We start from the raw sequence: 15,267 nt of genomic DNA, 5'->3' as shown, positions 1-15,267 counted from the left end.
TGGGAGGGAGGGCGGGACGGTTTGCGGCCGCACCTGCAGCCCTACCGTGGCGGACAGACGTCTTGTGAGGGTGCTTGTGTGGGGTACACGGGGCTACTGCTGTCCTGGGGCCGGATCACTGGAAGTGGCTCCGAGAAGTCGGAGGTGGGAGGTCGGAGAGGCCACGCTCAAGCCTCGTAATACCCAAATCCGCTTATGTTCCATATTTCTTTTAATAGCGAGGAGCGAATTTAATGGCGCTCGCCCCCATCTGCCCCGGGACTCAGAAATCTCAGGGAGCCCCACGAACGGTGTCACCAAATACCAAGGGCAGGGTGGCAGAATCTGTTTCTGCCTCTTCGGCGCTAATTCTACGTGCACCGGAACGGTTTTCTGCACCGGACGGAAGTGTGGCTAAGTTAGTTTGCAACGAGAGCGGCGCTGTGACCTCCGTGGGCGGAGCCAGGATTGCGCTGAACGGGTCCCTAGCGCCGGAAGTGTGTCTTTGTAGACCGTCGTTTGGAGGCGGAACGGGAAGTGTCCTGTGGCGGAAGTTTCTCGGGGAAGCTTTTGCACCTGGGACACTTCCTGTTTCTCAGTAACAATAGGAAGTGTCCGCGGACCTGGGGGTAGACTACTGGCTTGTACGAGCTGTGCCCTCTTCCCTCCACCTTTTCCTTCCTTTCCCTTCTTTCCCTCTCCTTTCACCTTCTGGGAACCCCGGTTGAGTGTTCGTGTGTGGGAGCGCGATAGCCCCGGACAACCACCCCTTGGGGCGCGCGCCTGCAGTTAGGGTAAGGGTCCCAGTGCGCAGGCGCGCCCCCGTTCGCGGTCCCCAACGGACGCGCCCGCGGCGGGAACGAGAAGGGGCCGCCGGTGCGAGGTAGGGGTCCTAAGGGGAAACCGGCAGAGGAGATGAGTGACGCGAGAGGACCTAGTTGGTGGTTGCCTAGGGGAGGAGACTTGAACGAAGGGGCTTTGTGAGGTGAGAATTTGGGGAGGGGGATTCAGACGGAGTTTAGCGTCGGAGATGGGAGAGGCAGCTGTATTGAGGTCCCGTGGGAGTGGAGGGTCCGCGCTGGAAGAGGTCGAGGAGATGTAGGAGGGAGGCGTGGAGGGCCGCCAATGAGAAAGTCAGGGCTTTGGAACGAGGACTCAGTGAGTTCGCTCGTGTGTGAGCTGGGAGAGCAGGTATTGATCGCAGCGGGCGGTAACGGTGAAGTGACACAATGAATAAACTTGACCTAGCACAGTGCCTGGCAGGTGGTAACGCCCGGCCTAAGTTAAGAGAGGAGGTAGAAGAAGACCCAAGATGGGATGGTGAGTGTCAGATAAGGAAGCGTGGCAAATTAAAAGATAAGGGGTGAAATAACCTTCCACCCAGAAATGGGGCAAGATGTCAAAGATGGAAGATAGCTTGAGTTAATCGGGAGGACAAGTACAGGGAGAGTAGCCGAGAGAACCTTCTGGAAAGGTGACCTTTTGACCCTGAACAGATTAGGAGAGGTGGTGGATCAGGCCTTGAAGCGGGCTCTAACCTCTCCTCTCAGGGCCTTGGCTCGGGCTTTCCTAGTAAAGGTTCTGATTCTCTTTTAGGAGGCCACAGGAGACGTTGTGTTTGTTTCAGCATTACCCAGGCAGATCTTTCTGAGTCTGGGAGGCACCTGGGTTGCGATCGGAAGGAGGCAGCAACCCTCTAGATTCTGTGTCTCCTCTGATTCTCTAGAGATGACTTCAGCCTGGAGGAGCTCCTGCGTGTGGGGCACCTGGACACAGGGAGGCTTTCAGTGTTGTGCCTCCAGAGCGGATCTAGTAGAAAGCAGGTCCCAGGGCGCCAGTGCTGAGGGAGCCTTCCCGTGACCCCCCGGTGACCTGTGGCTCGCAGAGCCGAGAGGGGAAGTTGATTGAGGCCTTCCTTGTTGACCACTGCCCCCTCTTCCTAGGCCTTGACTCCTCAAGCAGAGGAAAATGCTGCTGCCACCTGTCTGCTCCTCCTGAACCTTCTGGTTTTCACTCCGTTACCCCATGGAGGACACGCCCCTCTCATTCAGTTGCTCTGACTGTCAGCGCCATTTCCCTAGCCTCCCGGAACTGTCACGGCACCGAGAACTGCTTCATCCAGCTCCCGGCCAGGACAGTGAGGAGGCTGACAACATCCCCCGGCCCTACCGCTGTCAGCAGTGTGGGAGGGGCTACCGCCATCCCGGGAGCCTGGTCAACCACCGCCGGACCCATGAAACTGGCCTGTTCCCCTGTCCCACCTGTGGCAAGGACTTCACCAACCCCATGGCCCTCAAGAGCCACATGAGGACTCACGCTCCTGAGGGCCGCCGCAGGCGCAGGCCCCCCCGCCCCAGGGAAGCCGCTCCCCACCTCCAGCGTGAGGCAGTGTCTGCTGATTCCTGGGGCCAGGGGCTTGGCCCCGGGGAAGGCTGGGGAGACCAGGCCAAACACACTGAAGAGGCAGCTGACTCTGAGTCTGGACCCGACCCCAGGGCGCCTGCAGGCACTTGGGAAGATGCACCCGCCAGACAAAAAGAAAGCTGGGACAGCCAGCGGGATCCTGAGGAGGGCACAGAGGGCTGGAGGCCGACCACCAACTCCGCCCAAGCCCCACCTCTCCCCACCCCAGCCAGCAGCCTCCTTAGCAACTTGGAACAGTATCTGGCTGAGTCAGTAGTGAACTTCGCAGAGGGCCAGCTGCCTCCCCAGTCCCCTCCTGCGGAGGAGGAGCGGCGCTACAAGTGTGGTCAGTGTGGCAAGACCTACAAGCATGCCGGGAGCCTCACCAACCACCGCCAGAGCCATACCCTGGGCGTCTACCCTTGTAGCATCTGCTTCAAGGAGTTCTCTAACCTCATGGCTATGAAGAACCACTCCCGACTCCATGCCCAGTATCGGCCTTACCACTGTCCTCGCTGTCCTCGTGCCTTCCGGCTCCCCCAGGAGCTGCTGGAGCATCAGCAGTCCCATGAGGGCGAAAGGCAGGAGCAGCCATGGGAGGAGAAAGGGCCGCCCACCACAAACGGGCACACGGATGAGACCAGCCAGGCCCGGCTCCCTGGTACTCAGATGCTGAATGGCTCCGGGGAGCTGGACGAGAGTGGCCTGGAGGAGTACCGGCCTTTCCGCTGTGGGGACTGTGGCCGGACTTACCGCCACGCCGGGAGCCTCATCAACCATCGCAAGAGCCACCAAACAGGGGTCTACCCTTGCTCAGTCTGTTCTAAACAGCTGTTCAATGCCGCTGCCCTCAAAAACCATGTGCGTGCCCATCACAGGCCCCGACAAGGAATGGGGGAAGATGGGCAGCCATCAGTGCCGCCAGCTCCCCTGCTAGGAGCTGAGAGCACCCACAGAGAGGAAGAGGTCCCGCCCCCCACCCTGGATCATCGGCCCTATAAGTGCAATGAGTGCGGCCGGGCTTACCGGCACCGGGGGAGCCTGGTGAATCACCGGCACAGCCATCGGACAGGGGAGTACCAGTGTTCACTCTGTCCCCGCAAATACCCCAACCTCATGGCCCTGCGCAACCACGTGCGCGTGCATTGCAAAGCTGCTCGCCGAAGTGCAGACCCAAGGACTGAGAGTCCTCCCAGCCACCTTAAGGTAGAACCCCCTCATCCTGTGGTAGCAGATCAGGGGCGGGTGTGCACACCTGAGGAGGCGGCCTCTGGCCCCCTCCTAGCAGCAGATAGGACGGCAGCCCAGATGTGCAACATCTGCGGGATGCTCTTTGAAGACCCTAAGAGCCTGGAACATCACAGCCTGACCCATGGCCTCGGGGGAGGAGAGAACAGCAGGGCAGAGACCACAGCATCACCACCTCGGACGTTCGCCTGCCGAGACTGTGGAAAGAGCTACCGCCACTCAGGCAGCCTTATCAACCACCGGCAGACCCACCAGACGGGGGACTTCAGTTGTGAGGCCTGTGCCAAGCACTTCCACACCATGGCTGCCATGAAGAACCATTTGCGACGCCACAGTCGGCGGCGGAGCAGGCGGCATCGGAAGCAGGCAGGCAGTGCTGGTAGAGGAGATGCCAAACTCCCGTCAGGGGAGACCTGGGCCCAGGAGTTGGCAGATGACGAGGGCCTGCACGCTGCCCAAGAGCCTTCGGGAGAAAGCCTTGCTGGGGCTGGAGGCAACTTGGAAAGTGAAGGGGACCGTCTGCAGGCAGAACCTGCAGGGAAATGTGGGCTGGAAAGGGGTGAGCCCTGTTCACAGGGTGACAAAGAGAGCCAAGGCCCCGAGGGAGGACTGGAAGGGAGGGAGGCCTGTCACCTCAACAACTTGGCCATCCCAGGCGGTGGGGAATGCAACGAGACTCGCTTCTGTGATGGCCTTAGCACGGCGGATGGAGAGAGAGTGACCACTGGCCAGCCGGTGCCCTCTTCACACTGTGCCGAGGCTGCCGCTGGCTGGCAGGCCGAGGTCCCTCACACGTGTTCTGACTGTGGGCATTCTTTTCCCCATGCCACTGGCCTGCTGGACCACAGGCCCTGTCACCCACCAGGCATCTATCAGTGCTCCCTCTGCCCAAAGGAGTTTGACTCTCTGCCAGCCCTGCGCGGCCACTTCCAGAGCCACGGGCCAGGGGAGGTGGCCTCAGCACAGCCTTTCCTCTGCTGCCTCTGTGGCATGATCTTCCCTGGGCGGGCCGGCTATAGGCTTCACCAGCGCCAGGCCCACAACTCCTCCGGCACGACTGAGGGCTCAGAGGAGGAGGAGGGGGAGGAGGAAGGAGCCGCAGAAGCAACCTCTACCCATAGTCCTCCGCTGCAGGTCTCGGAGGCAGAGCTGCTGAATCAGCTGCAGCGCGAGGTGGAGGCGCTGGATGGAGCAGGCTACGGGCACATCTGTGGCTGCTGCGGTCAGACCTACGATGACCTGGGGAGCCTGGAACGCCACCACCAGAGTCAGAACTCTCAGAATACCGTGGAGAAGGTGCCCAGCCCCTTGAGAGCAGCCGGTGATGCTGTGGAGATGGTTACAGACCTTGTCTTTGAGGGCACGGAGACCTCTGTCTCTGGAGAGGGTCGAGATGCGAAGTCTGAGGAGGGAGTAGTTGGCACAGTTGCAGATGGCTCTGCTGGCGTGCAGGGCGGAGAAAGTCTGCCTGAGGCCCAGCCTCGCCCCTTCCGCTGCAACCAGTGCGGCAAAACCTATCGCCACGGGGGCAGCCTGGTGAACCACCGCAAGATCCACCAGACTGGAGACTTCAGCTGCCCCGTCTGCTCCCGCTGCTACCCCAACCTGGCCGCCTACCGGAATCACCTGCGGAACCACCCCCGCTGCAAAGGCTCTGAGCCCCAGGTGCGGCCCCTCCCGGAGGCAGGGGGCAGCACGGAGCCCCAGGTCGTGGCAGAGGAGGGGGCGGAGCAGGCGGAAGCCGGGAAGCTCCAGGAGGAGCTTAAGGCGGAGCCCCTGGCAGAGGCGACGCAGGTGAAGGAAGAGGCGTGGGAGGAGACGACGGTGAAGGAGGAGGTGGAGCCGAGGCTGGAGACAGCCGAGAAAGGCTGTCAGACTGAGGCCAGCTCTGAGCGGCCCTTCAGCTGTGAGGTGTGCGGCCGCTCCTACAAGCACGCCGGCAGCCTCATCAATCACCGGCAGAGCCACCAGACGGGCCACTTCGGCTGTCAGGCCTGCTCCAAGGGCTTCTCCAACCTCATGTCCCTCAAGAACCACAGGCGCATCCACGCCGACCCCCGGCGCTTCCGCTGCAGTGAGTGTGGGAAGGCCTTCCGCCTGCGGAAACAGCTGGCCAGCCACCAGCGGGTGCACGCCGAGCGGCGAGGCGGCGGGGGCGCCCGGAAGCTGGCTCGGGAAGATCGGCCCTTCCGGTGTGGGCAGTGCGGCCGGACCTACCGCCATGCCGGCAGCCTCCTGAACCATCGGCGCAGCCACGAGACAGGCCAGTACAGCTGCCCTGCCTGCCCCAAGACCTACTCCAACCGCATGGCTCTGAAGGACCATCAGAGGCTGCACTCTGAGAGTCGCCGGCGGCGGGCCGGTCGGGCCCGGCGGGCAGCTGTGCGCTGTGCCCTCTGTGGTCGCGGCTTCCCTGGCCGGGGATCTCTGGAGCGGCACCTGCGGGAGCATGAGCAACAGACCGAAGGAGAGCTGCCCACTGGCCCAGGAGGTCCAGATGGCTCCGCTGGCAGCAAGGGGAACCTGGCTGACAACCAGGGTCTGCAGGACAGATCGGGTGGGACTGAGTCAGGGCCGCGGCTGGAGGAGGTTGGAGCTGCAAGGCCTGGGGAGCTCAGTCAGAGCGCCATTCAGGCAGCGGGTCCAGAAGCCACAGAGCCACTGTCATGGGGCTCGGGGAAGGCAGATGGAGCCGGGGGCCTGGTGAATCACAAGGGAGGTTGGGTTCCTCCGGGTCAGGTGCCAACCAAGGCAGAAGACAAGTCAGAGGACGATGATCCCAGGAGTCCTTGCCACGTCGGTAATGGCCAGACCAATGGACCCAGTCTGAATCACACGGATGGCTGGGAGGATGGGGACGGCAGCTCCCAGCGCCAGCCAGAGTCTCCTCCTTCCTGCAGCCGGTGCGGCAAAGCCTACAGCCAGCCCGACGGCCTTTTGAACCACAGCCTCAATTGCCTGCATTGCTACAGGGAGTCCTTGAGTCCTGTGGCCACTAACCATCTAGCTGCCCAGACCTTTGCCTGCCCTGACTGTGACAAGGCCTTTCAGTACCATCATGACCTGGCCAACCACCTACAGACCCATGCCCAGGACCAGAGTCAGGTGCCAACCCAGATGGAGGAGGCGGCTGGGACGGGACAAGGAGAGCCGGGGCTCCCTGAGCAAGGGGAGGCTCAGGAGGCCCCAGCAGAACCCTCCAAGGAGAATGCCGAGCGGGCTGGTGGGAGGCAGAGAATGCAGCCCACGCCGGCTGAAGACAGGGAGCGGCCCTTCCGCTGCGCACAGTGTGGGCGTTCCTACCGCCATGCGGGCAGCCTGCTGAACCACCAGAAGGCCCACACCACTGGGCTCTACCCCTGTTCCCTCTGCCCCAAGCTTCTGCCCAACCTGCTGTCTCTCAAGAACCATGGCAGGACCCACACGGACCCCAAGCGCCATCGCTGCAGCATCTGTGGCAAGGCCTTCCGGACAGCTGCCCGGCTGGAGGGCCACGGGCGCGTCCACGCGCCTCGAGAGGGGCCTTTCACCTGCCCGCATTGTCCCCGACACTTCCGCCGCCGAGTCAGCTTCCTGCAGCACCAGCAGCAGCACCAGGAGGAGTGGACAGTGGCCAGCTCTGGTACGGGGGCCTGCAGGGGCTCGGGTAGAGGAGTGAAGGGGTCCCAGAGGGAGACAGGCACAGTGGAGGGGGAAATCGGGCTCCCGGGTGGGTGGGGGAGCAGTGAGAGGAGGGCCAGGTCACATGGACTCCCAAGAGGTGGTAGGGGCTTGCATATGGAGTGGGAGAGTGGTTTGAGGCTGTTGCCTTTTGAGCAGTAGAGCTTGGACACCCCCTACCCCCAGCGCCTGAGTCAGGGAAACAGCACGGCACCGGGAGAGGGGTTGGGAGGAAGTGGTGGGTGTTCAGGGCAGAAGCAGCTGTCTGGGGCCCTGGGCTCAGCTGTAGGCCAAGAGGAATGGTCTTTTTATTTTGAGGGGGAGGCAACAGGCTACCACATCTGGAATGATTTCCAGAGGAGGGGGAAAAATGTGTTGACTTGGTTTAGGTTCTTTCTTTCCTAGAGTGGGCAGGGAGCCAGAGAATGAGGAATGGGGGGCATGGGTGGGGGCACCCCCAGACTGCACTGTTCTGTGGCTTCACCGCTGGCTGGGTCGCTGGTCGGCACCCAGGTCTCAGTCCCTCTGTCCCTGCACCTCGTCTCTGCTCCTCTGCACCCGTGTCCCAGGAGTGTCTCCTTTCTAGGATTCACCCAAACCGCCCTTTCCATCTGCGCGCGCGCGTGCACACACACACACACACACACACCCCTTTAACTGGAGGCCTGAGTCACAGATAATGGTTTCTTTGAAGCCAGGCCCCGTGGAGCGACAGTAGTCATTAGTCCTTATCGCAGCTTCCTATCTCGGGGATCTCCAGGAGACGTAGACTAGTCCACACCCAGCCCCGGCAGGGATGCAGGCTGTGGGGGAGGGGAGGAGATGGCCTCTTCCTGCCCCTAGCCCAGGGCTTGCTCTCTGATCCTCCTTCCATCTGGTGGCACCCAAGGGTGGGTGTCCTGGAGATGGTGAGCCCTGGACCAGAGTGTGGCCGGGAAAGGGGGTGGTGCATCAAGAGTCCTCTTGAGAGCTGTTGGGATTTGTTATGACCTCAAGGGGAAGGCGAGGAGGGCCAGTGAACTCGGGCTGAGGAATACTTGGGAGTCCTAGGGTTCCTGGGTTCTCCTACAGGCCTCTGGGGCCAAGGGCGGGAAGGGGGGGATGGCCTGTAGGGCTTAGGGGTGCCAGCTGTATGCGCTCTGGCCCCTCGGTCTGTGATCTCCTCTCTCTCTCCTCAGGAGCCCCAGTGGCATCAGCGGCAGGCAGAGGGGACTTGTCATTGCCCCCCGTAGCCACCCCCACGACCCCGCTCCTGGACCCTTCACCCCGGTGGCCTGCAGACCTCAGCTTCCCCCTCTGAACGGCAAAGTCTCCAAAGATGAGACACTGGAGAGCGGCTGTGGGCAGGGAGGGCTTCATCTCCACGTTTTCGCTCAGGAGTAGTGTGGGCGTCCCCAGGTCTCTTCTCCTCTCCCCCGGGAAGAGGATCGCCGTCTGGCTTCGGTTCCAAGAGGGCGGCAGGTGGGTATTCCTCCTGTCCCTGCCCCTGAGGGAGCCCTCCTGCTGGGCCAGCCTTGCCAGCCAGACTCCAGCACCACCAGGGAGAGGCGGAATCCGGCAGCGGCCAGGGGTGGGAGTGTCGCCTGTGGATGAAGGGGAGCCTTTTGCTACAGTTTGTAACTTATTTTCTAAAATCTATTTTGTAACAATTTATTTAAGTTTAAAAAAAGGACAATTGCTCCCCACCCCCACCAAGGAAAAAAAAAACACAGATTTTCAAAACATGCAGCCGATGTGGTTGTGTCTGAGGGGTGAAGGGTGGGGGACACTGGGGGACACCCGTGGCACGGAGCAGAGCTGGGTGTGGGAGCATCAGCAGGCAGCATCCCTGTCCACAGGGGTGCGGGGGGGCCGAGGCACCTGCTGGAGGGCCTGCCCCAGGGCCCGGAGCTGCACGAGGCCAGGGTGGCGAGGGGCATGGGCGTTGCCTCACTGTCGACGCCTCCGGCGAGCAGTCCAGTCCCCTGTCAGCAGCTGGCTGGCTGGCCTGTCCGAGAGAGGAAGGAGGGGCGGGGTTGCTCCTTGCTCAGGAATAGGATCCACATTGGCTCCGCAACAGATGAGAGCACTGAGGCTCAGAGAGGTCGAGAGGCCTGCTCAAGTCACACAGGCACCTGGAACCAGCCTGAGTCCCTGCGAGTCCAGCGTCCCACCTGACCCAAGGCAGCTGGAGGTGGAGCAGAACAGTGCTTGCCTGGCTGGGTCTCGAGTCAAGGGCTCCAGAGAGGGAGGGCTGGGGGGTGGGGGGCCCGGAACACATACTTGAGTTGGCCAGGCAGCTGCCAGGTGCTCCCTCGGGCTCGGGCTCAGGCTCCTCGGCGAAGTACACCTGCCACTCCAAACTGTTGACCCAGTCCTCGTAGGTGGGGAGCGCCGTGAAGACGGCGGGCCGTGCAGGGCCGTGGCAGGCGTCTCCAAAGCTGTGCAGTCCAGCCAGGAACCATGCACCCCTCACCTCATGCACCAGCGGTGCCCCGGACAGGACCTGCCAAGGGTCAGGTGACACTCGCTGGGTAACTTCCTCTTTCCGCTGGGCAGCTGTGAGAGCAGCGGGCTCGGAGCAAAAGGGCTGGTTGGCAGAAAGCCTCAGTTCCAGGTGAGAGGCAGGGCCGGGCACCACGCCTGACAGAGGGCTGTTTGTTGAGGGGCTGTGAAGGGTCTGGTGGGTCAGGTTGGGGGCCTGGGACTCACCTCACAGTGGGGCGGTTCACCCGCCACACTCGCACACACCATCCCTGGCCGAACGGGGACGCCATTGTTCTCAGGGGCTGCTTGCAGTTGGCTGCAGGCCCTAGGCCCCAGGAGGGTCACGGGCACTGTCTGGGCAGGGCTGGTGCCTACAGGGCAAGAGGAAAGCTTCAGCTGCCACTGGGGCTTTGAGGCTGGGTGGGCAGAGCCGGTGGCCCTGGTCCTGTCTCACCTGCTCCTTGACGGGGCAGCCCCAGGACCCAGCCACGTTTCCCGTCAGGCAGCTGGTGGTCAGCGTAGTGCAGGCAGAGGGGCCGCAGGTGGGGGCCCAGCGTCACTGGCTGGGCTAGCAACAGGAAGGCCACGTCGTAGCCCCCCTCCGGGTGGGTATAGGCCCCATGCAGGATGATCTGCTTCAGGCCCCGCTCCTCCGGGCTGGCCCCCAGCCCTATACTCCATTCCTCTGGGGTCTGGCGCCTGTGTGGAGGCGGCATTGACAGCGCTGGGTAAGGATTGCCAGCAGGGCTGGGGGCAGAGGAGTGGGACGGACAGCGGAGCTCACCCGATGAAGCAGTGGGCAGCCGTCAGCACCACCTCCTCTGACACCAGGGCTCCGCCACAAGCCAGCTTGCCCTGGTGCTTCAGCCTGGCATCCCAGGGCCATGGGGAGGGGGCTCCCACCTGGGGCCCGTCGCCCCTCAAGGATCCACAGGCTGAAACAGATGGATTAGATCATGTGACTTCTTCAGCAGGGGTGCCGGGCCCTCTGCTAAGCATCTCCACGGGCTGACCAAGCCGCACAATCTCCCTTTCAGGTGAATTTTGTTACCTTCGTTAACAGAAGGTAGCCAGAGTTCCAGAGAAGTTACTGGCACTGTGGGCAGGCAGCAGACTCTAACCCTGACAGTCTGACGGGACTCAGGCCCTGCCTCCCCTGCTCCGCACACTCCCGCCCATCTGCACCCCTCCAGGCGTGGACTGGCTCCAGAAGTCCCGCCTCACTGGCGCTGCTCTTAGCATCAAGACACAACTTCCTTCCCAGGAATTCTTTGCATGCAATTTGAATGTCAGCCACTTAATGCCAGAATTATGAGTGGGAGCCCTGCCCTGTCCAATCTTGTTGGGTCCCTACCTGGAAGCTGGTTGCCTCCCCCCACTCCCCGAAACCTGCAGCCAGCCCTCAGCGCTCCCTCTTCCTGCCTAAGCGCCAAACCCAGAAAGTTGCAGGGTTGGCTCTGCCTCCCCCCAGGGAGCTGTTCCCATGGAGAGCCCCTAGGTGCCTTGGGCAGGGCTGGACACTATCAGTTCTCTGTTCTAAGCAGCCTTGGATTCATGGTGGCTTCCACTGGCTGCCTGGAAGTGCTCACACAGGCCTAAGTGTCCCCACGTGACCCGCTCCCTGCACCCCTGCTCATACCTACACAGCTGTCCTCATCACTGGCTTCCAGGGTTCCTGGGCTCTGGGCCAGGAAGACCGCCCCCTGGGCTTGAGCCCGTAGCCAGGGGCTGTGAGCCGCCAAGTCGGTGAGCAGCACGGGAGTGTCCTCCTGGGCACATCTTGATGCAAAGCTGATGATCCCAGCCTGAACCCAGTGTCCATCAGGCTCACGGCATAGCACGGGCCCCCCAGAGTCTCCCTGGAGCCAGGCAACAGGTTTAAGAACAGACGCCATCGGACGGCAACCCCGTCCACCCTTCCCTGTGGGTCAGTCTCCCAGCCTAAGGGTAGCCCCTTTGCTCACTCCCCGCTCAGACCTGACAGGGCCCCTGCACCCCGGGCTGGGCACCCGCACACAGCATCCCAGGCCGGGCCGGGCTGGCCAGCAGCCGCTGGTGCAGCCGGTTGTACAGACAGTTACAGGTAGGGCGGCTGATGAGGCGCAGGCGCAGATTCCGAAGGATCCTGGGAGCTGGCAAGAGAGACAGGGCTGGGGCTGGGGTCTGGGGTTGAGAAGGAAGGGGGATTAGGAGGTAGGGCTGTTGGGAGCTGAGGCCGTAGGACCTGGGATGAGCAGAGTGCCCCTGGGGGCTAGCACTTACTGTCACGGGTGTCCTGGTCCCAGCCAGTAGCCCAGCAAGAGCCTCCAAAGGGGAAATGATGGATGGGCTGGGGCAGGCAGAGGGGTGTGTGGGCCACGGGGTGGGCAAGCTGGAGCAAGGCCAAGTCGGAGCCCTGGCTGTAGTGGTTATAGTCTCCGGGCAACCGCAGGGCAGCCACCCCCACCTCCTCAGCCCCTGGGCTCAGCCCCTCACGATGCAGAGAACCCAGGACCACTGACCAGGAGTCCAGTTCTGTCGCTGCTGCCCTGGAAAAAAAAAATAATAAAAAGGTGCAAGGCCCTTTTTGTTGAGGGCAAGAGGAGCTGGTGACCCCACCCCCCAGGAGACAGCAAGGGTGGGCGGGAGATGGGCAAATACGAGTTTGTGTGGCTTTAGCAAGATCCTTCCCTTCTCTCAGCCTTTTTAAAACGGGACACGGCGAGAGGCCGTTAAGATGAACCTGATAACATGTCCTTGGCACCTGGCACATGCCCAACAAATGGTGCTTTGTTAATATTCCAAGGGGTAGGGACCAGTCTTGCGGGGCCTCGAGATGAATCATCCACCCTCAAAGCCAGAGCCCCCGGCCGACCCGAGCCATGACTCACTTTTCAAAGCAGTGGGCAGCGGTGAGGACCCAGGTGTCCGCCACCAGGGAGCCGCTGCAGACGTGGGCTCCCTGCCGCCTCACGCTGGCCTGCCAGGGCCACTCGCCGGCTTCTGTGTCACCCTCCCGAGGCTCAGGGGGCCCGGGGCCACGCTGGCCACAGGCTGCGGAGAGAGGTGGGTCACAAGTGACTGGAGCTTCCTGACCTGCCCTGCCTCACCCCGGCCAGATCCAGGCCCCGTGTCCCCAGAGCTCACCCCGCCGTGCTGCCTGAAGACCTGCAAGAGAGATGGACATGGGTGAGACTCGGGGGTCCAGGCTTGGTGGGGCGAGTGGGTCGGCGTGCAGGCCCTGAGTCTTTGCCGATGACTCTACGGCTACCTCACCAGCCTCTCCCAGAATGAAAATATTTATATGAGGGTGAGAAGCAGCTTTTATTGGAACCCATTCAGCGCGTACGCTCCGTAATTACTTCCTCAGCTGTGCTCAGCACTCCTGGGCCCGAGAGGAGCACGCCCCGGGGCTCGGCTTGGGACCAGGCCAAGCCTCCTCCAGGCTTCAGAACCCCCAACTCCTGCCCCCGCCACTGAGGGAGGGGCCCAGGGATGTGGACCGAGTATTAGCGTAATTGTCCCCTGGCCTCAGAGGACTAAGAGGAAGGATTAGAGGCCCGCGTCATGTCTAAGCAGGGGAGGGCGCTCACCCCAGCTCTGATCTGAGGACTCAGAGCCCCCCCACCTTCCCAGGAGCCCCCAGAGATGATACTGGGGATCCTGGCCCTGCTTCTCCTCCTCACACACACATAGATAAAGCACACTGGACATCTAGGCCAGGAGAGCAGAGAGATGGAATGGACAGAGAGACACTGAGGCCAGAGACATCCAGAATGTGCCTGAGACCATTCTGGAAGTCAGAGAGGCAGCCAGGGGCGCAGGGAAGGGGGGTGGCTGCACACACAGTCACAGCAACAGTCCCTGCAGACACGGCCTTAACCTGGGCATCGCATCCATGCTGCCACAGTGTCACCCCCACAGGAAAGACACGGTGACATTGCAAGCAGCAAACTGTCACCCCACTGCCCAGCTCCCACACACACCAAGAACCCCCTCCTCCGCCGAGCACAGGTGGCTTACCCTGGATGAGGACCACTGCTCCCAGGATGAGCAGCCCTGGTCCCCAACTCTGCTTCATGCTGCTCGGCCGCTCTGCCGCCTGGGCTGTGGTTCCCAGGCTACCTGGGAACCCTGGCTCCACCCCTGCTCCGCCCCCAGTTGGCTGGGTGTCAGATGTCATTGCTTCCCCCCCTCCAGGGGCTGGAAGGGAGCCAGCAGCTCCTAGCTCTGGGGCTGGGGCTGCGCGGCCCTGCGGCTGCTGTTGGCCCTTCTCTGGGCCTCAGCCAGGGGGCCAGACCGCCTAGGGTTTCAAATCCCAGCTCCCTGACTTAGAACATGAGTGACCTTCAACAGTTAAACCTGTCTGTGCCTTGTCTGAAAAACTCCAGCCTTTCTGAATACAGAAACGCTTGGGCGAGGGCCTCGTCTGTAGGACGTGAAGCCTCAACCTGGACCCCGATGGGCATTGTGGGCAGGCCTGCCCAGTTCCCACTATGTGATGTAGCTTTTCTGCTTTACCCCAGGCCAGGGCCAAGCATGCTACACACGCTTCCTCCCAGAGACTGTGTGCAGGGCTAGGTTTTGGAGGGACTGGGCCTCTCTGCTGGCTGGCTGGCCATGAACCTTTGACAAAAGCCAACCCCCCTAGGGGCCTGCTGCCTTCCTAGCAAACAGGGCTACCGCAGTGCCCATCTTTCTGACAGATGCTGGAAGGCTCTCAAGTCAGGAGGCAGTATCATTCAAGGTGCATCCATTTTCTGATCCTGACTCCTACCTTGGGCCATCCCAAGTTGTTCGGGAAATGTAACCCCAGCACAGAGGCTGCTGTGGGTAGGGTTTTGAGCTTAAGACTTTGGAGTTGGGGGGGGGGGGGGTTGTGGTGCAGTGGATTAAACTGCCACTTAGGAAACCTGCATATTTGTTAAAAAAGTATTTATTTGAAAGGCAGAGTTACAGAGAGAGGAGAGGCAGAGAGAGGGGAAGAGGTCTTCCATCCGCTGGTTCACTCCCCAGATGGCTGCAACGGCTGGAGCTGTGCTGATCTGAAGCCAGGAGCCAGGAGCTTCTTCCTGGTCTCCCACGTGGGTGCAGGGGCCCAAGGGCTTGGGCCATCCTCCACTGCTTTCCCAGGCCACAGCAGAGAGCTGGATTGGAAGTGGAGCAGCCAGGACTCGAACAGGTGCCCATATGGGATGCCGGCACTGGAGGCAGAGACTTTACCTGCTATGCCACACCGCCGGCCCCAGGACGCCTGCATCCCATATCAGAACCCTGGTTTGAATCTGGCTGCTTGGCTTCTAGTCCAGCTCCCTGCTAATGCACCTGGCAAAGCTGCAGCGGATGGCCCAAGTGCTGGGGCCCCAGCCACCCATGTGGGAGACCTGAATGGAATTCCTGGTTCTTGGCTTCCACCTGGCTGATGGGGCCATTTCAAGAGTGAACCAGGAGATGGGAAATTCATTCTCTCTCTCTCTCTCTCTCTCTCTCTCTCTCTCTCTCACTACTCCTTTCTGGCTGTGCATGTGTGAT

At 61.8% G+C, this 15,267-nt stretch overlaps 2 protein-coding genes across 8 annotated transcripts; one reads left to right on the top strand and one right to left on the bottom strand.

Moving 5' to 3' along the window:
- The first annotated feature begins 14 nt into the window (after nucleotides 1–14).
- On the top strand, nucleotides 15–9,014 carry ZNF646 (zinc finger protein 646). Of its 7 annotated transcripts, none has more exons than XM_008248705.4 (3): nucleotides 15–773; nucleotides 1,923–7,252; nucleotides 8,469–9,014. In XM_008248705.4, the coding sequence occupies exons 2-3, from the start codon at nucleotides 2,005–2,007 to the stop codon at nucleotides 8,588–8,590; spliced, it is 5,370 nt and encodes a 1,789-aa protein (XP_008246927.2). In that variant the 5' UTR covers nucleotides 15–773; nucleotides 1,923–2,004; the 3' UTR covers nucleotides 8,591–9,014. The 7 variants fall into 7 exon arrangements, with proteins under 7 accessions (XP_008246927.2, XP_008246931.2, XP_008246930.2 ...); XM_008248709.4 differs by having other exon boundaries at nucleotides 17–144; XM_008248708.4 differs by having other exon boundaries at nucleotides 412–623.
- Nucleotides 8,464–14,603, bottom strand: PRSS53 (serine protease 53). Its single transcript, XM_002721732.5, has 11 exons — nucleotides 13,759–14,603; nucleotides 12,883–12,903; nucleotides 12,627–12,789; nucleotides 12,019–12,284; nucleotides 11,734–11,888; nucleotides 11,396–11,615; nucleotides 10,541–10,691; nucleotides 10,211–10,455; nucleotides 9,982–10,127; nucleotides 9,553–9,775; nucleotides 8,464–9,277 (listed from the first exon to the last, which is right to left on the bottom strand). The coding sequence occupies exons 1-11, from the start codon at nucleotides 13,916–13,918 to the stop codon at nucleotides 9,258–9,260; spliced, it is 1,770 nt and encodes a 589-aa protein (XP_002721778.3). The 5' UTR covers nucleotides 13,919–14,603; the 3' UTR covers nucleotides 8,464–9,257.
- Between the last annotated feature and the right edge of the window lie 664 nt (nucleotides 14,604–15,267).

The sequence above is a fragment of the Oryctolagus cuniculus genome, chromosome 19 (assembly GCF_964237555.1).
Source record: "Oryctolagus cuniculus chromosome 19, mOryCun1.1, whole genome shotgun sequence".
Classification (NCBI taxonomy): domain Eukaryota; kingdom Metazoa; phylum Chordata; class Mammalia; order Lagomorpha; family Leporidae; genus Oryctolagus; species Oryctolagus cuniculus.
This window is presented reverse-complemented; position numbering and strand designations above follow the sequence as displayed.

Coding starts and splice junctions, on each gene's coding strand:
- PRSS53 (XM_002721732.5), bottom strand. CDS start 13,918: ATGACATCTGACACCCAGCCAACTGGGGGCGGAGCAGGGGTGGAGCCA. Junction 9,776..9,981: donor GTGAACCGCCCCACTGTGAG/GTGAGTCCCAGG, acceptor GACCCTTGGCAG/GTCCTGTCCGGGGCACCGCT. Junction 9,278..9,552: donor CAGCTGCCTGGCCAACTCAA/GTATGTGTTCCG, acceptor TCTCTCGGACAG/GCCAGCCAGCCAGCTGCTGA.
- ZNF646 (XM_008248705.4), top strand. CDS start 2,005: ATGGAGGACACGCCCCTCTCATTCAGTTGCTCTGACTGTCAGCGCCAT. Junction 7,253..8,468: donor GTGGACAGTGGCCAGCTCTG/GTACGGGGGCCT, acceptor CTCTCTCCTCAG/GAGCCCCAGTGGCATCAGCG.